The sequence below is a fragment of the Myotis lucifugus genome, unplaced genomic scaffold (assembly GCF_000147115.1).
Source record: "Myotis lucifugus unplaced genomic scaffold, Myoluc2.0 scaffold_23, whole genome shotgun sequence".
NCBI lineage: Eukaryota > Metazoa > Chordata > Mammalia > Chiroptera > Vespertilionidae > Myotis > Myotis lucifugus.
This window is the reverse complement of record NW_005871071.1, coordinates 3,552,737-3,580,590: the sequence shown is the minus strand read 5'-3', so window position 1 is coordinate 3,580,590 and position 27,854 is coordinate 3,552,737. Positions and strand designations below refer to the sequence as shown.

At 36.6% G+C, this 27,854-nt stretch overlaps 1 protein-coding gene across 1 annotated transcript in view; it reads left to right on the top strand.

Annotated features, from left to right (window-relative positions):
• The window catches only part of UNC13C (unc-13 homolog C), a 503,951-nt gene that overhangs the window by 403,247 nt on the left and 72,850 nt on the right, over positions 1-27,854 (top strand). The window contains exons 21-24 of the mRNA XM_023751588.1: positions 478-621; positions 8,149-8,226; positions 11,519-11,596; positions 24,394-24,482. Coding sequence (XP_023607356.1) covers positions 478-621; positions 8,149-8,226; positions 11,519-11,596; positions 24,394-24,482 — 389 coding nt within the window. The remainder of the gene's footprint in view (positions 1-477; positions 622-8,148; positions 8,227-11,518; positions 11,597-24,393; positions 24,483-27,854) is intronic.

The window sequence follows — 27,854 nt, the reverse complement described above, 5'->3', positions numbered from 1 at the left end:
TTTTTGCCCCAAGATTCCTATTGAGTCGGTCAGAATCTACAAGTTGAACAGACTTGTACCAAACTCCCTTGTGGTCCTATAACCTTTTCTAAGATGCCAAAATTATGAGCAGATACACTCCCGGTGCCTCTGAAGCAACTCAAAAGTCTTGAACCACAGTCTGCTTGCTAAAATCATGCCAATACTTATGGGGAATGAGAAATAAACAAACGAACTAACCAACAAAAAGCAGTTCCCCAATTTAGAAATGGAGAGACCAATTAATAGCAGCCTGCCCCATGATATTAGTTTCACTACATCTTCCAGGAAAGGAGATGAATAATTTAAAAATGGATAGGCACTTTATTACTGGAAAATGAAAGTATGTGATATGAAGGTCCATGATATAGGAGATTCAATTGTTTGTGTGAAACAATGAAGACTGTGTCCACAGTCCTGCTAATGTGTTTAATGGAATGGTTTCACCTTTCCCCTCAGTTTCAGCAGACATCTGATCACGCCCTCTTCTCTTGTTCCGTGGTTGATGTGTTTGCTCAGCTTAATCAGAGCTTTGAGATTATTAAGAAACTGGAATGCCCTAACCCTGAAGCATTATCTCACTTAATGAGAAGATTCGCAAAGGTAGGTTAAGTGGAATGAATCCTTTCTTTGCTGAAACTGTGCCATGCTATTACTTGCCTGCACAGAACCTGAATAATGCTGTTGTTTGGTAGTATATCTTCCCTGACACCACTATCCCAACTTAATTTCTAATTCAAGTATTAAGAGATTCTGTTGTTTCAGATTTGTCATCTTCCTTCACTTCTTGTTTCTTGAATATGGACTTGTCATCTTTAAAAACATCTATGCGTTATTTAAATGAATGACTCAGTCCTTTTTAATTAAAGACATTGCCATGGATGGTCAAATTATTTCTATCTCAAGTGTGGTGCTTTAGGGCTGAAAATAAGCCTTGACATTTCATATTCAAACTGTAATTATTGTTTAGCCAACACTACAGTACACTGAAAAGTATATTGAACTTGCAGTCATGACAACTGCATTCTAATTTAATATCACTCAGTAACTGTAGTGTGGATCTAAGCAGTTCCTTTGAATTTTATGAAGTTAGTATTCTTACTTGACAGATTTATATTGATCAACCAGATTCCTCTTAAGACCTCTTATTCCTCCTAGAGTTTAAGAAGGCTCACACAATGCTTACTACTTTGCCAAGAGTTTCAGTAGAGATATAAGGAATAAAAGATGAGGTCTCCACCCTTCAAATCATATATCTACATATATGAATTGACCCTAGTACATTTTATATATATAATTAAGATCACATGACATGAACTAATTGGAAGATTACATGAAAAGGGACACAATTTGATCTCAAGTATAATGGGATCTACAGTAAGTCAAGGGTAATGAAAACTAATTAGAGCTGAAATAGCCAGAGGTTTTATGGGAAAATGGGGCTCATTCAACCAAAAAAAGAAGACGTTATAGAAGTGTTCTAAGCCAAGGAAATAGCAGGAATGGAGGAAGAGGTAAAGCTGAGCTTGCCATGTAAAGAGGAAAAACAACTGTTCTGGGAAAAGCAGTGGGAAGGTTGGGGGAGTAAAGATGGGTCCAGATCTTGAAGAGTCTTTCTTTCCAGGTTCAGAAATTTAGACTTTTGAACAATTTATGAAACACTAAACATTTGGAGACTAGAGGCCCAGTGCACGAAATTCATGCATGAGGGGAGTGGGGGTTCTTCAGCCCAGCCTGCACCCTCTTGCAAAACGGGACCTCTGGGATTAGGCCTAAACCAGCAGTCAGACATCCCTTTTGCAATTCAGGACCACTGGCTCCTAACCACTCACCTGTCTGCCTGCCTGATCGCCCCTAACTGCTTGCCTGCCTGCCTGATCACCCCTAACCGCCTCTGCCTGCCTGCCAGGTTGCCCCTAACTGCTCACCTGCCTGCCTGATCACCCCTAACCATTCACCTGCCTTACTGATTGCCCCTAACCCCTATGCCAGCCTGCCTACCTGATCACTCCTAACTGCTCACCTGCCTGCCTGATCACCCCTAACTGCCTCTGCCTCAGCCCCCACTGCCGCAGCTTCGTCCGGAAAAATGTCCAGAAGGTCTTTAGGCTGTCCAGTCTAATTAGCATATTATGCTTTTATTGTTATAGATTGTTATAGATACTTAAGTCGGGTAGTGATATGACTATATATATAAAAGAGTAATATGCAAAGTGACTGGATGGCAGAACGACCAGAACGACCGCTCAACCAGTTGCCACGAGGCACACTGACCACTTCTCGGTCGCAGGCTCCGATTAACAGTGAACTGGGGGTGGGTGGCGGTGGGAGGTGGAGCCGGCTGACAGCAGTTGTGGAAGATGACCCTGATCACAGGCCAAGCCTAGGGACCATACCCATGCATGAATTTCATGCACCAGGCCTCTAGTGGAATAATATAGGGGAACAACCTGCACTCCTCTGTCTTACTGTCCTAAGGATAAATCTGGCCACCTGGGTCCGATGATAGCAGAGGTCTCAGCTGTTCATTCAAATGCTTGCTTATTCATGGCCTCACTTGCACATTTGACTAGCCCCTTTGAGATGTTAGTCATGAATAAGCATAATCTCTGACCTCAGAAAATTTAAAATGAAATGCCAAACCTGTAAACAACTATGACAAAGTCAAATGCTGTATAATCAGGGTATCTGAGAGGTTGAAAAGAGCCCAGAATATCTATATGTATATCTCATGTGTTGTATTTTTCTTCTGAGTCTTCTCTAGGTTTACAGATGGCAGCCTTTTTACTGTGTCCTCACGTGGTCTTTTTTCTGTGCATGTGAACCCCTGGCTTTTCTATGTGTGTCCAAATTTTCTCTTCTTATAAAGCAGTGGTTCTCAACCTTCCTAATGCCGCGACCCTTTAATACAGTTCCTCATGTTGTGGTGACCCCCAATTTTATTGTTACAAATTGAACATAATTAAAGCATAGTGATTAATCACAAAAACAATATGTAATTATATATGTTTTTTCTCCGATGGTCTTAGGCGACCCCTGTGAAAGGGTCGTTCGACTCCAAAGGGGTCGAGACCCACAGGTTGAGAACCGCTGTAATATAAAGACAACAGTGAGATTGGATTACAGTCCACACTAATGACTTTATTTTAACAGTCATTATCTCCAAATACAGTCACATTATAAGATTCTGGAGGTTAGGGTTTCAACATATGAATTTTGAGGGGAAACAATTCAACCCATAAAAGATGCATATATTTAACATGCTTTTAGCCACAGACACAAACACAAGGGTATATAACTTCATTTGTATTATCACAAAAAGTCTAATTTTGAAATCCTTTATGGGTGGAGAATTGAGCCTGACCAGGCACTTAGAAAACTGTAAACCTGGTTCATTAATAGAGGAATTAAGAAAGCTTTCTTGGGAAACAGTTTATTAATTATGATAGGACAGTTTATGCTGAAGTAACTAGTAAACTAAGAAACTCTAAGATTTGAAACAAAGATTTAGTTCCTGCTCATACAACATCAGATATGGATTGGTTAACCCTATAGAGGAGTGTTTATCAAAGATAAACAAATCCAGACTCTAAAGTGGTAAGGACAGATTTTAATCAATAATATACTATTACAATAGAGAAGAGTCCAGAATAAATTTGACTCAATTTTGATTTATACAGAGGTTACTGGGTATTTTAAAGGGAGAAAGAGGGAGTAGGGGCAAGTGGGGGCTCAGTAGAGTCAGGGTGTTGGTTCATGTAAAACCCATCTGGGTTTGCTCCCTGGTGGTTATTTAATTTAGGTTCCTACCCTCCCACAGAGGTGGGGAGACAAGGACCCAACTTCAGATTTTGGCTGCAATATACAGTCAATTATTTTGGCAGCCTTGCATTTTTGCAGGCAGGTACTTTAAGAAGCTCTAGTATTTGTTCAAGTCTGTATAGGCCAAGGCTGGGGTATGGAGGAACCTGGCTAGAGTTTGGTCAAAGAAAAGAATCTTTATCACCGCCCAACCCCACCATTCAGTGACTCAGGGGTTCTAGCCTGAGAGGTCCCAATGAAAACAGAGCATAGGGTTCAGAGAGAGCAGGTGGAACTATGATTAGAAAGTTAGATCCGTATTTGTAAGGAGAATGGGCAAAGTGGCTGAACTTCTTTAGTAGAAAATGAAAAGCCAATGAAAGCTTTCCAGGAGATAATCTGTCAGTCTAAACAGTATTGCATTATTTATCTGCTATGAAATATTTGTAGTTTTTACGACTGTTAATTATGAAGACTAAAAAACCTCCAACTTTTAAAGATGATAGCTAAAAATCATTGATTGGGGATTATTCCTAGAGGGGACTTTCTTGGTAATAGCTGATTTCAATTTCCAAATATATTGAAATTGCAGTCATTCTGCAAGAGAATTGCTCAAAATATTCTCTGAGTAACTTTTTTCTTTTGGGTAACTGCCAAGAAAAGAATAAAATGGGGCCATCAGGGATACAGCTTTAAAAAGGCATGTCACATGCAATTCTTGGAACTGCAGGACATGCAGTGGAAGCAGGATCGTATGAGAATTTAATAACCTCAGAGTTAATATATTTAGTAACATACTATTATAATTGCACATGATATTAGAAAAGTAACTAGAATTCACCCTCAGAATAGTGAGGTAGCAGGTTATGTGAGGTGAGAGAGAGAAAGAAGAAAGCTGAATTGAGACTCGTAGGCCCTGGGCTCCAGCCCATCATCCACCTCTTGGTAGCTCTGACCTTTCTCCCGCTGTAAGGCTGAACCTAACCATGTTGACACCACTGGGGATATAATCAAATGGACTGGAGGGAAGACAAAGGGGTGAGGGGGTCACGGAGAAGGTTGTATTAGAATTACATTCAGGTGAACACATTCTCCAAAGAAAAAAGAAAATAAATAGACTCCATGTGTCACTGAGGAAATGTGAGCTTTTATTGGCACAAAAATTAATTTCAATTAAGTAACACATTTTTAATCCATGGGAATTCAATAATACCCAATTATTGTCACAAGGAAATAATGTAAACGTTTTCTGGGAAAGTAAAAATTGGCAACTTTCATTGAAAATTAGATTCTATTTTATTGGAATGATTTTTTAAATCATAAAAATAAAAATGAGATGTGATTAATCTATTTAGCTATTTTGCAATAATTCAGGCAACTGGGGTTTATTTTATCAGATGTGATCTTTGTTCTTAACAACCCGATCTTTCTAAGGATTGGGTTCCTTGTATCAAAATATACTGAAATCATATTCTCTTTCTGGGACTTATACTGATGTAAACCATCTCTTGTAATGAAGACATATTAATGATACATATATTCAGACATTTTAGAAGACTTCACACTCTAAAATGGAACTTAAATGGATAGCTTGTTCTTACTAAAGTGTGTATAAGACTGAATAAGAAGCCAAACCAATGCTTTAAATTTCACAGCAGATACATCCAGAAGCTGTGATAAGTAGTAAAATGACATACAGGTACTGAATGTTCCTATGGCAGTACTGCTGCTCTTGACAAGTATGGGTAGTTTAATGGTTAAAGAGAGAGAGAGGGAGAGAAATGAAATAATATATTCAGTACTACTTAAAAACAAATCAACTATTAGTTGACTCATTGATCTAAGTCTGGCTGGCTGCCAGGGGCTGGAGATGCTATGGTGAATGATGCACACATATTCCTTATTCTTTGGGAACTGTCTCCAACTCAGGACTCTCTCTTCATTTATACTGTTTTATTATAGAACATGATGCAAACAGCCCCTGCTAGCCTATCTGTCCCCTCTACATATATTCTGTCACCACTTCTGAACCCCAGTAGCCCCCAAAGATAAAATAATGACCTAAGTTGACACACTCAGAAGTCCTACCTTCCATGCTTTACTAGGTGCCCCTTCCATCAGCTCTTCTCTCTGAAGAGTTGCCTCTGCCCTGCTGTGATTAGTAAGCACAATGGTTCCTAAACTTCAGCTTGCAGCAGTATCACCTGCCGATTTTTAAAACATAAATTGCTGAGACCAAACCCCAGAATTGCTGACTCTCTAATCTGAGATAAAATCAGTGAATTTGCATTTCCAAACAAGTTTCTCTTGCTGCTGGAGACGTCTTAGGTAGATGTGTCTTAAGTAACTACTTACTGGTATTAACTAAAGAAGTAATATAGCGATTTATTTTGTTGAATAAATTAGAGTGAAATCGAAGTTGCTCCTGAAATGTATATATACATTTTCATTCAGGTATACTTTGTATGTTAGTAAAGAAATGGACGTTATTACAGCCAGTGCACCCACAACTCTATGGGCGCATCCTACATGGCTGAGCACTTTTCCTCACAACCCATGCTGACTTGCTAACCACTGGCATTTGTAGGCAAGTGGGTGTGAGATTCTAGGTTCAGTTGTGTCCCAGCAAAAATTCAAAGGACTAAGGTTTTCCTATGAAGTAAAGTCAAGTGTAAGACCCTGGGGTAAACCTTGAAGATGATCAGAAATGGATGTCTGGGTTCCATGCCCAAACTTTATCTTGAACAAGTGATAATGTTTGTGTTGCAACAAGCTCCTAAAATCATGCTTATGTTTGTTTTTGTTTTTGCCATTTAGAGAAATGATTCTTACAGTTTACATTGTCATTGGAACCTATAAATTGAGAGTAGTGTCCATAGGTATGAGTGAATTAGTACTCCATAGGTAAGTCCCCAAGTTTCAGCATTGTATCTAAAGCAAAATTTGAACAGCTGCACTTGCAAGATACTGCAGTCTGATCAGCCATCTGTTTCCCTAGATTTATTGGTCTGCTGCTTGATAAGATTTTATATTTTCCATTGCTGATTTTCTATTTAAATGGACACGTACTATCATTTTAGTTTGTACTTCCACAGAATATTGATTTTCTTTCTTCATGTTGTCCCTAATTTCAGGTTTTCATTGTGATCCTAAAAGTCTATAAAACAAGTACATAGTCACAGTTGGTGAATTCAATTTAGTAGATTAAACATATCTCCTTTAGTTTAACTCCTTAGAGTGTTTCCCTGAGCTGATTTTAAGCCATAAAGAAAATTAAGATGAATATATTATACAAAAAGAAAATAAGAGCTTTTGTGTCCTTGTTTTTTCTATTAAAAGAAATGGCATATATCTACTGTTATTATTGTTTCCTCTCTTCTAAGAAAATCACATCCATATTTGACTTATGATCACTCAAGCTGTCTAAGTAAAAGCAGTAGGATGCAGTCATCAATACATTTTTAAGTACTTGAAATAAAATGTAACAAAGTTTGTTTTCCCTGTTTTGCATAATTATGGAAGCAGAGGGCATCTATAGGCTAAGAAATAGTTATTAGATGGATAAGGACAGTGTGAAATTAGGTGAAAAGAACAGAAAGAGGGGAAAGATTAGGCAGTATTTTTAGCAAATAATGCATCAATAAATAACTTAACAAATTAAGGTAAGTGTATAGAGATTTTGTGATACAACAGAAGCAGAAGTTTTGTGTTTTAAGAAGTGGTCTTTGATATAATCAGTAAGCTTCTTTATCATAGAAAATTATTGAAAATATTTATTGCTAAGTGACATGTATTAGAATATTCTGACCCCACTTAGAACGGGGTATTTAGGAACAATGGAGAAAGTTGAGAAAATGACAAAAGAATTTTGGCATAGTGTATGTGTGCAAGGTTGGTAACTAGAAACCAAAAGAGATGGTTCAAAGCATAAGGTGTCAATTATTCAGAAAAAAAAAGAGAGCATTGTGGGTCATTAGTTAATAAGTATTCAACCATGGAGGAGGTTGCCACAAAAATAGTTGGTATATCTTCAGAATATTTACTAAAGTTAGAGATACAGAACATAATATTAAAATGGGATGAATCCACATGGAATATCTTCTAAATATACTCATAAGTATAATAATTTTTTATCTAAAGAGTTTAGTTGAGTTTCTTTTTTCTTTTTTTTTCTCTTTTTGGTGAGAGTATAAATTTAGTCATTGCTTAATGAAAGTTGAAAAAGACATGGAAAGTTTGCCAGATGAGCATTAACCCCTACAGTATGTATATAAAACTATGTACTTACCTGCATACATTTGACAGTATTTTTGTTGTTGTTTTTCCTAGACTATCAATAAAGTACTGCTTCAGTATGCTGCAATTGTATCAAGTGATTTTAGTTCCTACTGTGACAAGGAAAATGTGGTAAGTAAAACTGTCTCTACTTTCAAGTATTCTTCTGTTGAGATCCTCTTCTTCCAGCTAGTAAAAAAGCAAGAGGCATTGTTTTCTTTCTGTTTTCATACAGGATGACAGTTGAGAGGTATTTCAAGACGTTGTTTGAATACTTCCCTAGTAGTCATGAGCTGGATACAGCACAGAACTCAGAGGAAGGTTGAGAGCATCTCAATGCCAGTCAACCTGTGGTTCCAAGATGATAACGAACAAGACAATTCATTGAAAACCCACATTATTGCCAAGCATTGGAACTGAGAACTAGGGAGTTAAAAAGTTGTTTAGTGTTGACACCAAGTAGTTTAGTTTAGTTTTGTACCAGTACTAAAATGAGTAAACGTTCCATGTCTTTTTCGACTAAAATTTATTCTTTCGGTTTTCAAATAAATTGAGAAGGATTGTTAATTTAAGGAATGATGCTGATTTCCACTCTAAATTATTAATTTAGCTTTTCATTTGGGGGATGATTGAGAATGTTTATAAAAACTGAGCCAATATTGCGAGTTAATAGAAGGCATAGAGAGAAGCAAGATAAACTAAAGTGATTTAGAATATAGTGTGTTTTTTATGGTGGAAGATGAAATCTTTCTTATTCACTATATGTACATAGTCTTAGAAGAAATATTGTTGGTAACAATATAGAATTTTTTAGAAAGCCCCGAAAATAGTATTTAAAAATCAGTGCAATTGTTTTAAAGAGGAAAACCATCCCCAACCCCTCAAAAAAAATCAGTATTACCAGACAAGTCTAAAGTCACTAGTCTTCTCCCTGAAAACGCATTGACCTCTTGCTGACAGCTCATTAAGGTAGGTCAGTTCTAATTGTTTTTGAAGGTCCCAGCGATTCTTCTTTCTTTTTAATTAATATGCTGCCTAGGAATTTTATTAAAACTCTGATATCTCAGCAGATATCTTTAATTGTCATTGGTTATAAATACTCTAAGGGGCAAGAAAGATCATTTATTTATTGAAAACACATATTTTTAATTAAAGGCTTATACATTTGAAAAGTAACCTCCTGAAAATCAAAACAGCACCAGAAAATTTCAGAAAAGATTCTGATTTTATTAGGATAGCCAAATTGAAGATTTTGAAAGGTATCTCTGAATTACCAAGGCTAATTCCTGTCACTCAGAAAGGAACATTACTTTCTAAAGGCCCCTGCAGACTTCCACTTCATATGTTAATGTTTCAGAGTATATTTTAGAAACTGAGAAAAAAATCATAAATCAGTGTTTACTGTATTATTTTTTTTCTGTATATTTTATAATTTTTAAAATCAAATTTTTCTAAAGAAGCAAAAACAACCTTGCAAATATTACATGCTAGGAACTTAACTTTTTCTTTTCTTCAATGCTTTCCCCCCTAATTACTGATATCTTGCTTCTCATTAAGAACCATGGTCTTACTTTGATCTTAGTTTTCTCGCTGGTGGGATTGCCCAAATCCCAGCCAAACTTCCCCCTCTGCAATGAAAATTAAAATCTCAATAACCTTATTCCCTATTGGGGAAAGAGTGGATTAGCTCAGTTTGCTGACTTTGGGTCAGATGCTGAGTTCCTGAACATGTGACCATGCATGCCTAGGAAAGGACTAAGCCTGACCAAGTGGCTCTCAATCATGTCAGCAGATCAGGCTCATTTGTGGTATATGTGGCTCAGCTTACTGAACAGCATCTACAGGAGATAAATAGATATCAGTGTTTAAGCAATAAAATATTTATGTGACTGTAATCAAGGGAACAGAAAAGCAGTTTAAAATCGTTTTCATAAATCGAAGTTAGGATGTGGTCACTTGAGGAGTAAAGTGGAAAGTTTTCAAAGGTCAGTAATGCGGTTAAAGCAAAAATAAAATCTTTCCACCGATGAGAGCTGATGCCTTCCTGATGTCCTATGAGTCCTTTGCATGCCTCTCTCTGATTCATTATTGGCTTATTTCCCAGCAACTTGGAAGATACATCCATTCTCCTTTCTTTCCTGTTTTTCTTTCCCTTGATGTAGTGGCTCTTTGGGATCAGTATTCAGCAAATAGTAAATTACTCTAGAATTTGCCCTAACCGGTTTGGCCCAGTGGATAGAGCATTGACCTGCAGACTCAAGGGTCCCAGGTTCGATTCTGGTCAAGGGCATGTACCTTGGTTGCGGGCACATACCCAGTAGGGAGTGTGCAGGAGGCAGCTGATCAATGTTTCTCTCTCATCGATGTTTCTAACTCTCTATCTCTCTAAAAAATCAATAAAATATATAAAAAAATTACTCTAGAACTGTTCCTGAATTCTCTTTACTAATTATAAATTAATTCTTACTATTCAAAGGTTACATCTAGTCCTGTCACAAAGCTTTGAATTTTTATTGTTATATTTCTGCCTTCTTGGAAAAACAAAAACAAGAAAAGAAACATGTTGTAAACAAGTGTATACTTAAGGCTCTGTGCAATACTCTGGGAGGGAAAAAAGCTAAAAGGCACAGCAACACATACAGTGGATTTAAGACCAGCTCATGAGAGAGTGAAAAGCAACTCAAATGTATAGTAAAGTAAAACAAATGTCAAGTAAGTGGCCGAAGGATACAATGTAGGAAAGAGAAGGCTTAAACCTGAATGATGGGTTTGATTCATGTAGGCAGAGACTAAGGGAAGAGGCCGCATACTCAGCAAAGTCACAGCAAATGGAAAGCGCAGGTATTTTGGAGGGAATAAGTTGCAGAGAGTTGGAAATAATCATAATGCAGTAGACGGAGATGAGAAGGAATCACTCTTCAGAGCCAGATAATGAAGGGCCGTGAATACCAACATGTGGAGTCTGTAGCCTAAGAGAATCCACTTAAGGTTTTCTTGTTTTGTTTGTTGTTGTTGTTTTGGTTTTTAAATTTCAGATAGTGTTTTGGTTTTTAAAAGGGAGAAATAATGAAATTTTAAACTAATCTGTTTTCCTTGTAATAAATCTTTAAAAAACAGAGTTTGGTTAATTTCTAAGTATAAAATACCAAGATGTTAAGAATTAAAAAGAAACTTTAGTAGTGATTTTTCAATGCTTTATTGTCTGAGTATATTGTTAAGTTTCATTCTTCAAAGTTGTTGTTATATATTCTCCTTCCATTTAACTGTTAAAAAGCATAATCTTAAAGTACAAAATTATTACCTTTGCCAAATACAATAGGGCTTCAGTGATAGGTTGTATACTTACATTTAAGGCAAACTCATCCCATAAGTTAGTGTATAAAGGATTCTCACACTATTTGTTTTGTGTTTGCTTTACTTAAAGCCCTGTATACTGATGAACAATATTCAGCAATTACGGGTCCAGTTGGAAAAAATGTTTGAATCCATGGGAGGAAAAGAGGTGGGTATGTTTTTATGCCTACATTTGCCAAATACCTACTTAGAGATCATTAGCAGCATATCTGTTATTTAAAGGTTCGTAATCAAGTTTTACATGGTTTAGCTAAAGAACGGGAAAGGATAATAATATAAAACCCAATTAATAGCTGAGCTTCTTATTATGTCCACAACAGAATACTTTAGTAAATATATTAGCAGTGTGAATGGGATGAGGAAGATGGTCAATAGCTTTTTACAGTGTATATATATATTTGGGCATATATATACACACAATTAAGTAGATATGCTAATGATCTTTAAAGTTTACAAAGTGCAGATTTTTTTTTTTGCCGTATTGTGCAATTCCAACTTGATATCAGTGTTCATTCTGAAATGTGTTTTGTGGTGCTGGTGGTTTTGAGGTATTGGTGGTTTATTCATGTCGAAAAATATCTGTGAAAAACGTCTTGTGTGCTGTGTCTGTAATGTGTCGTGTCTTTGTCCAACATCTTTGACTCGCAATCCCATGAGCAGAAGAAGGAAGGAGAAAGATTCTCTTATGAGGTTTGTGATAGTAAGCATCGTATCCTTTACCTGGCTGATTCCCCCACTAGACCTAAAGCCCAGCGCGCTTCCTCCTTATTCTCATTTGCTTGTCTGGACCAGACAAGTGCTCGCTCTGTACCTGCCTCTTTCTGCTGCCGCAGTTCCTTTCACAAACCAACAGGAGCGCCTGGGGAATGAGGACCGGAGACGGTGCCAAGAGGGCAGGCAGGCAGCTGGCATTCTCTCCCCACCTCCCTCCAGAAAAATATCCCAAGGGTAGCTAGAGCGGGGAATATTTCTGGTCAAGATTTTATTTACATTGTTCCTTATGTATATCTCATACACTTGCCAGAGTAAGTGTATGAGATATACATAAAAGTGGGTTGATTTCAAAGCAAAAGATCTCTTTTATGTCTAAATTTATAGGCCCCAAATGCTGCTTTAAGGATTGGGCCTCTTCCCATGTGAGGTTGACTCCAAGGAGGTCTTTCTACATCCTCCCTGACCCCCCTGAATGTCCTTTTTGTCCTCCGTGAGCCTGCCTTTTGAATAATGAACTTGCTATTTAGCATCCTACAGGCAAGAAGCACTGGGATACATCTGTGAAAGTGCAACAGTTCAAAGATGAACTTGGATGCACTGTGCTTCCTGCCCCTGCAGACGGGGTCTAATTTGTATAAAATAAAAATCTCTTCCCCAAAGCATGTCATTTATGGGTTTTGCACGGTTTGAGAGCATCAATCTCATTGTTAGAATTCTTTCACTGAGCTAGGAGAGCACAAGCAAATACAAAGTGAAGATTCCCTTTGTGTTTTTAGCTATGTGTTATATTCACACTTTAAGTTCACTTGCTGTTTGAAAAGCAGTGAAGAAATTACTGATTTCTTATGGGAAATTCTACCTCCTTTTAGTGGCTGTGAAAGACCACAAATCATTTATGGATGAAGTTATACAAAATGTCCTATTTCCAGAAATCTCTCCTAATCCTACTACTATTTTATTACTCTTTGTGGCTGAACTCTAATGTGAGCGATAGATTGCTAAGCTGCATATTAACCAGATGAATCATATCTATGCTTAAACAAACTGTGTGGGCCAAACCACTTGCTAACCAGAAAAGTTGTGGGGTGGCTTCTTCGCTAATCAAAAATGGATTCCTTATTTCAGATAAAATCTCCAGCTTGAACTGTGCAGGTTTCACATTAGAAATTTAGTTGCAAACTTATGGCTACATCACAGGACTCTTCTTTATTAGAGAAGATAATGAAACTGGAAATACTGAGCTTGGGGCCTTCTCCCTTCATAACATCCGCAATGTCGATGGCTAAATTCCTTATACATAATTTAAAGGGAAAAGTCAATTAAGTAAATGAGTGTCTAGCTTCTAACAATATAATCTGTTAGAGGCACAGCATGGACCCTAGCTCCTTTCTTTCCAACATTTAAATATTTTTTTCTTCGTCCTCTCCTTTCCTTTGCCCCCTTCTATTCTCCCGTCTCTCTTTCTGCACAAAGTTTCTTTGCTCTCATTCTTTTACATTTTTATATCTTGTAATTTGCTGCTAAGAAAAAGCTTTAGGCAGACCCAATCAGTATTGCACATGGGTTGATAAAATGTGAGAGGAAGCAAGACCTGAACCCAAGTCTAAGTGTAACATGCAGCCTCCCAGACAGAAATAAGCTTTATTATTAATATGGAATTATGTTAAGATTGCTCATTGCTACACTTAGCCTCCCCTGGGCACCGGAATCTCAAAATAACGGGCAGAGACCTCCCAATGCAGTTATCTATAAACAGTGTCTTTACTCGGGGCTTTTACAAAGAAGAAAAGGATTTTATTAAGAATGACAGAATTCACCCTTTCATATGAAAAATATATGTAGCACTTAAAGCAGGCTTATTCAAGCCTTGAAAGGCCCACTAGTGCCAATTTCCAGTTTTTCCTCACAGTGGAACTGCTTATAAAATCTTGACAGGCATTGCTAAGGGAAACTTTCCAACCTAGATCTTATCCTTCTTTACGGAGTTTCTTCTTATTTTCATCCTCTACCATCTGTGCTAGGATGTGCACTTCTTGCCACAAAAATCTAATTAGCAAATGATTGCTTGTGCACTTGCTCAAAATAGCTTTCGATGCCATGTGTTAATGAGTTGGCTTCTAACCACAGTGTCGCTTGCCTCTCCTACTGTCTGTGTAGTGCTGGCCGCCTGCAGGCCTGGCTGCGTGATGCTGCAGCTCTCAGCCGCTTTAACCCAACCAGGGTGGGGGCAGCTGTTCTTTCTTTGCAGGGTGAGTCTTTTCCTTCTGCAAACCGGAAGAATGCCTGAAACCTTCTTTGGGGCGGACAGGGTTACTCTCTGTACGGAGCGCAAGAGGAAAACGTTGCCTAACACGAGGACAATTAGGGCCTGCTGCTGTTGACAGCGGCTCCCAAAGCAGTCGCATGAGCAGTCACTGTTAACATCTGCCTGCGCAGTATCCTGTGCCCCATGTTGGCACATTTTTTTCCAATTTAGAAAAAAATATCTAAAGGAAAAAACAAACCATGAAATTCCTTCTCCTATAAAGTGAATTTCCAACATGCTTCCCTGCATACAACTTAAGAGCATGTTTTGGCATAACCACTTTCTGACGACTATGGAAACGTTGTGGGGTTTTTTAATGTCACACAAACTCTGGAGCAAAAGTAACCTTGAGGAATGATGCCCAGAGTCTTGTCCTTAAAAAGCACCTCAGGTGATATTTTTAATGTGCATATAGTTTTGGGAATCCTTATACTGAAACAAATAAAATGGCCAACCCATCATATGGGGTGACTTAAGATAGAATTTTCATTTTTTTATATCACGATCTCCAAACTATATTACCTGTCCCTTTATCACACAATAACAATAAAGTGATTATCAGGATGTCAGGTATATTTTTCATTCATTGTGAATGATCGTGTTATTATCCTACAGAAGCACTAATAGCTCAAAAGCAAAACAGATATATTTTGGTTATGTTATTTTAATAGCTTTATTATTTCATGAGTATAACTTCAGTACATATCAATTGCAAATAAATACCAAGTCTGTATTCATTTTTTCATAAATGCATAATGGTATGGGCAGGACTTAGTTCTACTGTCTTCATCTGCAATATAATTTTTACAAGTACATGAAAAATAAAATCATAAAATCTAAAATTTAATTTCAGGAAGTCATAACAGTCATTATGAAACTCTACAGAACTTATTGATTTAATAACTGTATTGTGTAAGCAGAAGGCACTTCACTCCTTCACAAACCTGTGCTGGTGCAATCTTCTTGAATGGTAGAATCCATAATTATCACCAGGCCTATTAACCTATTGACAGCACTACAGATTCTAGAAGTTAGCCATTATTAAGACATTTAGAGGAAATAGGGGGTTTGTTTGCTTACCTAAATTCTCTCATTCTGCTAAACACAGAGGAAACCAATTAGGTACAACAATGTTATTTTTATTAATGTGTTTCAAAAAATTTTGAATTTTTTTACTCATCTCATTGTGGTAATCTTTCCTGAACAGGGCCAAGGAATCTGGAAAATAACTCCATCTATCTTAAAACGTATATATTTTATTGAGCAAATTAATACTTGTTTTGTTTCAGAGATGAATATCTATATTAATTTTCATTTTTATTTCTTTTTTAAATATGTTTCTATTGACTTGAGAGAGGGGGAGTGAGAGATAGAAACATCAATGAGAGAAACATCAATCAGCTGCCTCTTTCACGCCCCCTACTGGGGATCAAGCCTGAAACCCATGTGCACTGACCGGGAATCAAACCAGTGACCTTTGGTGCATGGGACAACATTCAATCCACTGAGCAACACAGGCCCGGGCTTACTCTTCATTTTCAAAGATGACTTTGATGTATCAATTAGAAATTGCATCTGAGTGCCAAAGCATATACATGTAGCTGATTAAAATCCCTTGTAAAATATTTTAGCCATATGGACTCAGTCTTCGGCTACGTAGACCAGAGAGGACAGAAATTATCTTCTGTCATATTTTACTTAGCACTATCCCCTCAACTTTATACTTGCTGGGCAATAGGGGATTGAAGATCACTGCTTTATAGGAAACACTATTCCATGCCAGTAGTTCTTGAACTTCAGCATATATCAGAACTACCTGAAGAGCTTATGAAAACATTGCAGAATTCCATCCTCCGAGTATTTGATTCAAGTGGTCTGGAGTGGGGCCTGATGATTTGCACTCATAATAAATTTCCATGATGTTGATGGTACTGGTCAAAAGACCACATTTTGAAAATTACTGTTCTTTGCTTTTAGAGTAGCAATCAGGTATTTAGGAAATGGCTCAGAATACCTTTGTCATATTCTAACTGACCTTCTTAATGTATTTTGAATCTTGAGAACATGGGATTTAATTGTTTGAATGAACCTTAAGTCAGTATGCAATAGTGCAGGAAAATATTTGGATTAAAGAATATAATACTCTCAAAATATAGGTAGCCAATTTGTAGTCATAAACAAATATCCAGCATATTTTTAAGCATCTGGGACTTAGCTTACATTTTATATTTAATCTTATTAAAAGAGATGGTGTAGTCAAAGAGGCTAAATGTTCGGTCTAAATGATGTCTCACCTTTACTCCTTAACATAGAGATATAATTGATATGTAAGGAGAATCAATCTGCTTTTTTATCTCTTTTATAGCAATTACAAAATAAAATTAGCAAATATTTCTTAGATGTCACTACATAATAGAATAGACAATTTTAACTAGTTGTATTATGTCTTCCTTTTAATTCTAAAATGTCTCCTAATGCAATTTCCAAAGTTCTTCCTAAGTAATTGAAGGGTCTATTGTTACCTACTTTTATCTATAGAGGGGTAAGTGTCGAGATAAAAAATAAAAAGAACTCAAACCAAATGCATTGTGCCTCAAGAAGCTTACTAATAATAAGACCTTGTAAAATAACAGTTAGAGCCAATATTCCTTTTAGCACCCACTGAAAGAGTTATTTAAAAGCCGACTCCCTGTTCTGCCTGGACCTCTTTAAGCATCACTTCCCTTGGAGTTGATCACTTCATGAAAAACAGAGGTTAGAGCACATTGAATATGAAGACAGAATGTATTAGTTCATTCAACACACATTTATTTCCTGAGCACCTATTATGAACTATAAGTTTTACTAGACACCAGAGATACAATAATTACTAAGATATAGACCTCACCTTCAAAGAACTCGAAGTTTATTAATGGGGAGTCAGAACAATTAAAAAGTAAGGTTTATTGGTGAAGGACCCCCCCAACACTTTCTGAACTTGAAAATATACTTCAAATGAAAGTTGTAATTGTTATATGGTATATTCCAACAAAAGAATACACTTTAAACCCTTAGCCTGTTATTATGTAAATAAGGCTCAAAGGTGAGATGTCTTTTGGCTGAATGACAGTTATTTTTAGTTTCATGGCAGCTGATAACAAGAACTAAATATTTTCATTGCTGGCCTTTTATTTTAGCAGTATGCAGATATTGCCTGGTTAATTTCTCCTAACCATCTCCTCGATTGGTTAACAAATAGGATTTATCATCTCAAGGCATTTGGTTGATTTGAAGCACAGAGACAGTTGGATTCACTGTATACTCTCTTTAATTAGAATGACAGACAGCTAGTGATGTTTTTCAACGTTTTGAAAGCAAGAAGTTAGAAGCATGAATTTATAGAAATACCTCTACTATAACACTTCATTGAATTATGAATAGCATAAGGAAAATGCCATAGTCTAACTCTACAAATGATCTTGTACATTCTTTGGGAGGGTATCTCCTCAGAGGACTACAAAAAGTAACAAAAAACACACAGGGAAACTTTGGTAGATCTGGGGCATGTTTGTTTGTAGTAGAGAAGAACATATAGTCTTTATTTCTGACTAGAGGCCCCGTGCATAAAATTCGTGCACTTAAGGGGTCCCTTGGCCCGGCCTGCACCCTCTCACAGTCTTGGAGCCCTTGGGAGATGTCCAACTAATGGCTTAGGCCTGCCAATCGGACATCCTTAGCACTACCGCAGAAGCTGGAGAGGCTCCCACCACCACTGCTGTACTCACCAGCCGTCAGCCCGGCTTTTGGCTGAGCAGCGCTCCCCCTGTGGGAGCGCACTGACCACTAGGAGACAGCTCTTGCATTGAGTGTCTGCCCCCTGGTGATCAGTGTGCATCATAGCTATCCGTCGTTCCGCCGTTCAGTCAATTTGCATATTAGTCTTTTATTATATAGGATAATGTACCATGTGATCCATGCTGAACACTGTAGATCTACAAAGTGATTTAAGGCATTCCAAAGAAAGTAATTTTGTACTGGAATCACCAGGGATTTTTTACTACTTTCTCAATAATATATTTTAATTTGAGCCAGGCATTTTTAGGATAAGTAAATTTTTGGTCAAATAGAAGGTTTGGAGAGAAGTAATCTTTTCAAAACAAAAGAAATAACAAAGCTAAGATCAGTTTATAAGAAATTGCTTGAAGTAATTCTCTGAAAGCTACTAGGAGAATCAGCAGGTACTATGATCAGATTTGGGCTTTATCATAACAACTTCAGGAACAGTTAAGAAGACAAAATAGAAGAGGGAAAGCAAGGATTAGAACACAACTCAGAGATGATTACTAGTACAATATAATCTGAATGAGAAAAATTTTGTAGTAGAAAAAAAAGAGGGTAGGAAAGATGGAAAAATACTTCAGAGATACTATCAATTGTATTGGGTATCTAAGTGAATGTGAAAGGAAGAAGAGAAAGGAGTCAAAAATGAATTTCACAATTCTGCCTTAAACAATCGTATGCTATCAATCAAATTAAAGACAATAATAAGAGATAAAAGTTAAAGATGGGCAGGTTAGAAAATGACTCTTACATATGTTGAGCTTGAGGTCATCAAAGTAGAAAAGGCTAGTAGATACAGGAGAATATAGACATGATATGGCAGGCATGTATCCTGTTAAAGCTACTAGTATAAGATAATAGACGTGGGGATCATAAGTATAGAGGTGATAATTGATGCCATAGGGAAGAGTATGATTTTTCAAGAAGAGAAACTATAGTGATAAAAGGACTGTGAATGGAAAATTGAAGGACATTAGTATTTAAGGAAAAATAGAGAGAAGTCAATAAAAGAGATAGACAAATCATGGACAGAAAAATAAAAGTGTTAGAAGAAGATAGTCTCTAGAGAAGCAAGAAAATAAAGAGCTTGAGAAACAACAGTCTGAATGCAGGCTGGATAGGATAAATAGTCATTGGACTTAGTAACCAAGAGATTGTTGGTGACCTATATGTGAACATATCTGTGGAGTATCTAGAACAGAAGCCACTCCACAGAGATTTAATGCATATTTAAAATTAGGATGTGAAATTTACACTTACGTTGTGAGCAATTCAAAGAGTAGAAAAGATATTAGCAAGATGTCAATGGGAAGATAGTTCCAAATAAGTTGTTTTTTCCCCTTTTATTATTCTACTTTTTATTTTAACATAAATGTTATTTGAGCATATTTATAAAATAGGGTAATAAAAATAATGATGGAGAGATGGAAAATAGAAAAAGGGATATTTGATGAAACAAAATCCAAAAGAAGGAACCAAGAGCTCAAGTTGAACAACATTTTTTCTTAGAAATGAGGCTTACTCTCTCAGAGAAGTAGTGGAGCAGTTAGCATTTATTAAAGGATTTTCTGCAAAAAACTTGAGAAGTGTGTGAAACCTACTAGACTAATTATTCAATTTTGGACCCTGTGAAGATGAGGGCAATCGGCCTCCCTAATCTGCACTGCTTTAAATAAACAAGTAATGGAAAGTTAACGCTGATGAGTTGAACATGCTAAAAGGTAGTCTAGTAGCCTGTAGAACAGAGAAAGGAAATGAGATAGCAAAGCACACTGGAAAAGGAATGAAATTCACACTAAAGATCCTTAACTTCTTCCATACAGTCTTTATTCTTTCAAGAGTTTGTATTGAGTTTTCAAAGGAGTTTAAATGCCACTTCCCAACCAATGAGTTATAAATCTCTCTAAGACCTTAATGGTTGGTTTAACAATTGCTGTTGTAAGAGGCTGAGATAACATATCCTCCCTTTCTTCTCTTAGGGAAAGATTTTGTGCTGGAAAACAAACATGCAGTGTGGGTATGATAACCATATTTTTTGAGCCAAAGAAATATCAGGACATAATCTGACATGGTCTGGCAAGCAGAAAAATATTTGACTAAGTTGTAACTCCAGAATATATGGTTGCCAAGGAATGAAAGATTCTATTAATAGTCACTGCAAAATAGCGTTTCAAGGAAAAGGAGCGTTCTGGACATCAGAATTTTCTTTGAGGGAGTCTGTGCATACTTATTTCTTTCTGCCCTTGCCTCCCTCCTGAAATATTTGGTAAATGCCTAGGCATGCCAGCCACTGAGGCAGACACCTAGATAGAAAGCTAAATAAGATAGAGTTCCACCATGGAAGATAGAGATTTATGAGAGAACAGTCAGAAGAGAGTGTTGTGTGGGCAGTAATAGGAAAAAGCAGAGCTAGTGCAGAAGCTAAAGCTACTAACTGCCTAGGGTGAACATGTGGAGGAAGATTTGCAAAAGGAGGTGATAAGTGAATTTTCTTTTAAAGGAAAAGTAGAAGAGCTTTAAGGACAAAGATTTAAAAGATATCTTTCCTGCTAGCTATCTTTTCCAGACAAGTTCCCAAGGCTGGATGGTATAAAACATCTCAATGGTGTAAAATTCAGACATTAGTTATGTATGACTAAGGTTCATTCTGATCATTAGAGCCACACTTTACTAGCCTAGATTTTGGAATTCTTAAACTTTTCATAGAGTGTCTATAAAATCTTTTTGTGATCTTTATTAAACTCAGAATTTGATTCGGTATTCTTAAGTTTTCATTGAGTATATTCCTCTTTACATGGATCCATTTGTTGTTTTGTTTTTGTCGGCCATTTAAGTTGTTTGGGGACACTGCTTCAGTTTATAATTTAAAATAAATTTATTAACTGTGAATTGAGAATGCCTGAATTTTTTTTTCATTTTTTGGCTTTTAATAATTTCATAATTAAACAAAAAAGATGCAAGTTAATTTTTATGTTTGACATCATGTAACTTCTGAACTAGGCTAAGTTTAAACCTTTGTAAAAAAATTAGGTAGCTTCTGACCTTTCCAAAGTAGCCAATAGTTTATAATACATGCTTTTGTTAATTTAGGCAATATACTCTCAAAGCCCAAATTATTATTTCTTATAAACTCTAGGGAGTTTATAGGAGTAAGGAAAATTTCCTCAGTTTGGTCATATAAAGAAATGCAAAATTACTCAAGAATTGGTAAATAGTGAGCATCTATTAAAGGACTTTCTGCAAAAATTTTGAGGAGCGTGTGAAACCTACCAGACTAATTATAATTATAACACACTCTAATTATAAAACAATCTCTTCAGGCAGTCTGAAGAGATTGTTTTATAATTAGAGTAAGGTATTTATGCTCATTATTATTGCAAAAGACCTACAATTTGAATATCGGACTCAAAATTACTGTTGTTATTTTAATGGTTTATGGTATGATTTGGATCAGATAAACATGGAATACTTAACTGAAACTAAACATTTTCTAGGTTTCTTTTATCCCCCTTTTGACCTGGTTATAAGCATTGTCTGTCAGCACCTATTAGAAACCCACGCTTCTCTCAGGAAATGAAAACTGCCAACCAATATTTAAAATTCTATCGTTAGACTATTTCAGATTTTCAAGTAATAGCCAATTATTTGATAAGAAATCTCCATTCAAAAAATACCTAAAGTGGACTAAAATAATTTATGGGAAAATAGCATAATTTTACCCAACTGACCTATTTAATCATTTTGTGTGATTTTAAAAATCATTTTCTTAACAGATGAACAAACTACCTCAGAGTAGATACCAAACTAGTATGAAAACACAATCTGATTTTAAATAAGAACCAACCACATTTCCTGAAGAGAATCCTACTATCTGAGCCATTTCCTTGAAGGTGGCAGATATGCAAGATACTATCACCTACACCCACTTTTTCCAAGGTGTGGGGAACCGGAAGCCCTGGAAGGGCTTCTCTTATATTCCCTATTCTGCAACATTTTATCCAAATAAAATCAGATTAAAGTTGGTCTTAGGACAACAGCAGTAAAATATAACAAAAAAATTCAGTTTGCATGGTTCTCTAGGATTGGGTAGGACAATCCACATACTTATTTTGGTTGAAGTTTGAGGAGTAATGGTTTATTAGACTAATCGTGCTTCAATGCATATTAGTGGAGGCCTTATTACATAGGTACTCTCTAGCTGTCTTTATGAATCACTCCTTGCAACTAGTTGTAGCTGAATACAACTCTCAAGGACATTCTGGTTTTCCAACTCCTAGAAAAGCCTACTAGTACATTTGTTATGGTGGCCTGTGTGTCTATAGGTAAGAGCTGTGAGCCTATCTGAAAAAAAATGGAGTCCAAAAGAATCTAATAGAGAAGTAGAAACTAATCATATTGGCTCTAATAGAGTAGTAGAAACTAATCAACCCTGAAATAATCTGGATTTGAGTCAAATTTGACATCAAGGATTAGTTTGATATAACCAATAAAGCATCAGATGTCAAATGCAATTTTTTAAATTTCTATTCCAATGTTTTTAGCCACATCATTACAACCTAAAGCAACCCAGTGGCTAAGGTATATAAATAATACTTTTCCCTAACAGTTATTTAATATTAAAAAATGCTCTTGGGAGGATTACAGGGTCAATGTATGCTGGTTTTGTCCCTGGGCTGGCTCCAAGTGTTTAAACTGATGTTGGGTCCTGCATGTATTTGGTAGAATGATAGTCCTTAGATTCTATTGCTGTAAGTCCTCCTTTAATTTGTTCTATTCCCAAAAGTTGGCTTTATCCCATTCTCTTGTTTTCAATAGTAGACCCACTTCTATAAGAACTATAGGTACTAATAATAGGAAACTAAATTTCTCAAGACTCAAATGAAGATTGGCTTATATTTCAGAGAATAGTCTAGATTTCCCTTTATATGAATTTCTAGCAGCTTGATACAACACATCTATGAAAAGTCATCCTATTTACAACTCACTTGCAAAACCATAATTAAAAACAGGATACAATATTCTAAATGCTGGTAAATTTTGTGTTGATCTTAAACACAAATTATAAAAATATTCTGTCAAGATGATAGATTGATGTTTGTTTATTTTTATTACATAACATTAAATCTGCCTGGCCAGTGTCACTCAGTGGTTGAGCATTTTCCTACGAATCAGAAAGTCTCAATTTGATTCCCAGTCAGGGCACATGCCTGGGTTACAAGCTCAAACCCCAGTGGGGGCATGCAGGAGACTGATGAATGATTCTACCTCATCATTGATGTTTCTCTCTTTCTCACCCTCTCCCTTCCTCTCTCTGAAATAAAAAACTAAACTAAACTCTAATAAAAAAATAAGTTGGCTTTTAAAATCTGTCCTGTAAGAACAAACATATAAAAAACCTATTTTGATTTAATTAGTATGTTTTTCCCCCAATTTTGCTGAACAGCTTAGTTCCAAGATATAAGTACTTAAATATTAAAAAAGAAACTTTAAAAAATAAATCTGTGAAACTTTGAATCTTGAACTCTGAGTCGCAAATTGAAACCCAAAAAGAGAAGTCAGGCCTGTCACTTTCAGAGAAACATTGAAGTGCTTGGATAATTTGTTTATCCTGTTACATTTAATTCCATACCTAGAAAAATATGAAAACATATTTTAAATGAGATGCAATGCAGTACTCAAAAATTAATTTTCACCAATTTTTTTTAAATGGGCCTATTCATTTACAGAGATACAAAGATGAAAATGTTTTTTGAAGCAACACATATATTTAACTAATGCATTGATAGTTTTTCAAAGTTATGACATAATCATACCCTTGAAGCTGATGTAGTTATGCGTTGCATCCCATTGCTGCAACCAGCAAAGGCTTTGCTATCTAGCTGTTATTTGTATGCATGCGATGCATTTCGATCGATATTTTCATGTATAAAAACTCTTTTGGTTTATGTAGAATTTCCTAAATTTTGCATTTGACTTCAAAGATAAAGGAAAAAAATTTCACAAGTGTTTTATTGTTTAACATTACTTTATAACAAGCAGAATTCTTGTAGGAGAAAAGCATGTTTTCTCAGAACTCCAAAGTAACATTGTTTGTGGTCTCTCTGCAGTTAGATCCTGAAGCTAGTGCTATTCTGAAGGAACTTCAAGTTAAACTCAGTGGAGTTCTAGATGAGCTCAGCATCACTTACGGGGAAAGGTAAGTGGCCTGAGCAGTTATTATATTATACTAAGTTTCAGTTCATAGTAGTTATGCCTTCAGCGCTGTTTCTCTCCCCTGACTGGCTAAATCCATTTAACTTGAAGACTTAATCTAAACATCATCTCCTTTGGAAAGTTTCCATGACCCTGCAATCTTACTCTGTGATCCTCAGGACGCTGTGCATCCTTCAGTGGGGTGGCACTTAAAACACTGCTCTAAGTTATGGCTTAACTGCTTGATTCCCTCCCTTTACTATATGCTTCTTAAGGGCAGAAGCCATATCTCATTCCTGTTTGCAACTCTAGTGTTTAGAGCTTACCAGTTGGTTATTGAAAGAATGGAGGGAGGAAGGAAGAAAGAAAACCTTCACATACATAAGTCCGAGTTGCATTCATGTCATACATCTCAATGTGGTTGTACTTTCAAATAACTGAACTGCATCCCCATAATTGAATTAAGTCCAGATTCTAGGTTTTAGGGCTTAGAAATCTAAATGAAACTACTCTGTGGGAAATTACTGACACATTCATATTTTCCCCATTTTTTAAAAAATTAGCTCTACTTGTCCATGGCATTGTTCTAAAGAGGGAGAAGTTTATCCTATATAAGATTCACTTGGTCCTCTAGAAAAAAAACACTACCGTCTCATCATCAAATGTTAAAATAGATAAGAAAGCAAACACATCTTTGAAGAGGTTCTTTAATTTCATATATAATTTGTTTTAAAAGTTTTGATTATTGATTTTTAGAGAGAGAGGAAGAAAGAAAGAGAGAGAGAGAGAGAGAGAGAGAGAGAGAGAGAGAGAGAGAAATCAATTTGTTGTTCCATTTATTTATACATTCATTGATTGTCATAGATGCCCTGACCAGGGATCAAGCCCACAACCTTGGCCTATCGGGACAATGCTCTAACCAACTGAGCTACCTGGCCAGGGCCAGAACTTGGCTTAAATATTATCTCAATAAATGTTGACTTACTATTATAAATTATGCGTTCAGTTATACAATGAAGCTTAAAAATTACTCTTATGGCATGGGCTCTTTGAACTCCACTCATTACTCATTGTTTTTGGAAAGGTACATTTTAATGGGCATTTTATGGATTAGTTATGTCAGTTGAGATCAGAGACCAAAAAGTAAATGACACTTGAAAGCATCGTATTTTCACTCAAATACAGGAATGAGGCAAAGTAAAGAAAATTCCCTAGTGGCCTCCTCTTCAGGGTTAGGGTGTGTTCTTTGTCTTTGCGGAGCTCATCCTCACAGTTCAGGTGCTGAGGGAGAAGAAGCCTGGCTGTACCAGCTTGGGGCAGTCACTCTGCCTTCTGTCTGTGTTGCTAGCTGACCTGGGCGATCCTGCTTACTTGACCTCGATGTGTATAAGGCAGTTGAAGGTTTTGTTTACCTGCAGTTGGAGAGGCTGACATTGTCCTAGACATTTGGAAACTAATTGGCTGTGACTTGGGGGTGACACCTAGTGATGGTGCCTTCAGTCAGCCACTTTAGGCTTACCTCTTTATTCCAGTTGTGAATTAATATGTGGTTAGCAGAAAGACTGTTACCTTCAGCTAGGAAGGCAAAGATAGAGATTATTTAGCAAGGCGAAGGGGAGAGAAAAAGTGGTCAGGAATAGCTAGGGGTGTTTGGAACTTTTTCTGAAATAAGATGACTAAACAGAATGGAAACTAGAGTATGAATAGAAAAAGTATATTTAAATTACTTTCTGTAATATATCCAAGTCATCTTTATGAGCAAGTACCTTTTACTTTGGACCGTTTTATTTTGCTTGAAAAAACTGGAGCAAACTTCAGTTATGAAATAAGGAGTGGTGTCCTTAGGCGGGCACTTGAAGTACTCTCCTCACACGAAGCCAGCTATTTTAACCTAGATAGTGAAACTCCTGGTTCCCTAATATCTATCTCTTCCTTAGTCTTTGCAAATAGGAAAAATCTAATACTTCGCTTACTTAGGGCTCTAATTATTGGAATAAATAACCCACATGTCATGTTTTCCTTATAAAAAGAGTAATTCTTATGTCGTTGTTGCTATGGTTTGATTTCCCGCACTACTAACCAGGTCTACATCACACACATGGGTAGGTGGGAAGCCCGTACTGATCAGTGAGATCATGCTGTGAAGTTAAACTGGACACTTTTATCTGAATATTAGAGTCTAAATTAGTGGTCTAGAGCTTCAAAATTAAGTACATAATTAATTGCCCAAAGTGCATTTTATCTGTTGTTATTAAAACCCACAACAAAATAATTCTACTGTATGTACCTACAAGGATGATTTTGTAGGAAAGCCAGGGAAGCCAAACCGTACATCTGAAGGCTGGGTTCCTGGGTTCCTGGGCTCCTGACATGGTCACAGAGCACCCACCTGGGAACTGAGACACAGTAATACCACTTCAATGCTATCATATAGATGTTTTTAAAATTGCACAGCTTGTGCCACTTGGGTTTTTGCTTGCACATATATTTTTCAGTCTTATTTTTTTGGATTTTCTATATTTATTTGAATGAAATATTTGGTACCAGCAGCTGGCTGGATTAAGTAAACAAATAATTCAGGAACATTTTATAGGAATTCTTCTATAAAGTGAGTGTTTGGCTTTTTGGGTGCTCACAGAGTCTGTCATTTTTAACTGGTAATAACTCAAGCTGATTAGTAAAGACTTTTTTTCAACTAAATAAATAGATAGAAAAAAATCTTTTTAGGTGAATTTACCAAAAATTGATAGAATGAGATTTTTAGCTGAAATGCACGTGTTAGTTCACCCTGGACTAATGCCAAGATAGAAGGCCGTTATCTCTCATGCAACTGATCCCCTTCCTCCATATTCCTGATCCCACACACAGAGCTCATTTCTGGTGGGGGTTTACCATGTGGGTCTGTTATAGAAATCTATTTATGCATTTTAGGAATGTGAGTATCATACCTTCTGCTCAGTCTATCCTCTACTGACTTGAAAATTGGTGCAAAAGAAAGTAGCTATCTCAAAAGTGATTATCACTACACTCAACAGGACCAATGATGACCCATGGGTAAATCAACAGATCAAAATGTCCAACATTACTTACCTTCCTTTTCCATTGCCCCAAATATCCTCCACCTCTACTCTCACTAAATAAGCATACCACCATCTCCACCACCCCCTTTCTCACCTTCTTCACCCTCCCATCCACCCTCCCCAAAGGCAGGTCTAGCCAGGTAAAAGGCAGATGGTCATGCATTTGAATTCCTTTGGCCCTGAGCCTGAAAGAGGATGTTCCATTGAATTAGATAAATATGCCGAGAGCCAAGAAATGAGCCACATCCATAGGGGCATGCTGATAGCCAAGAATCAAGGAACCAGATACAAATGCT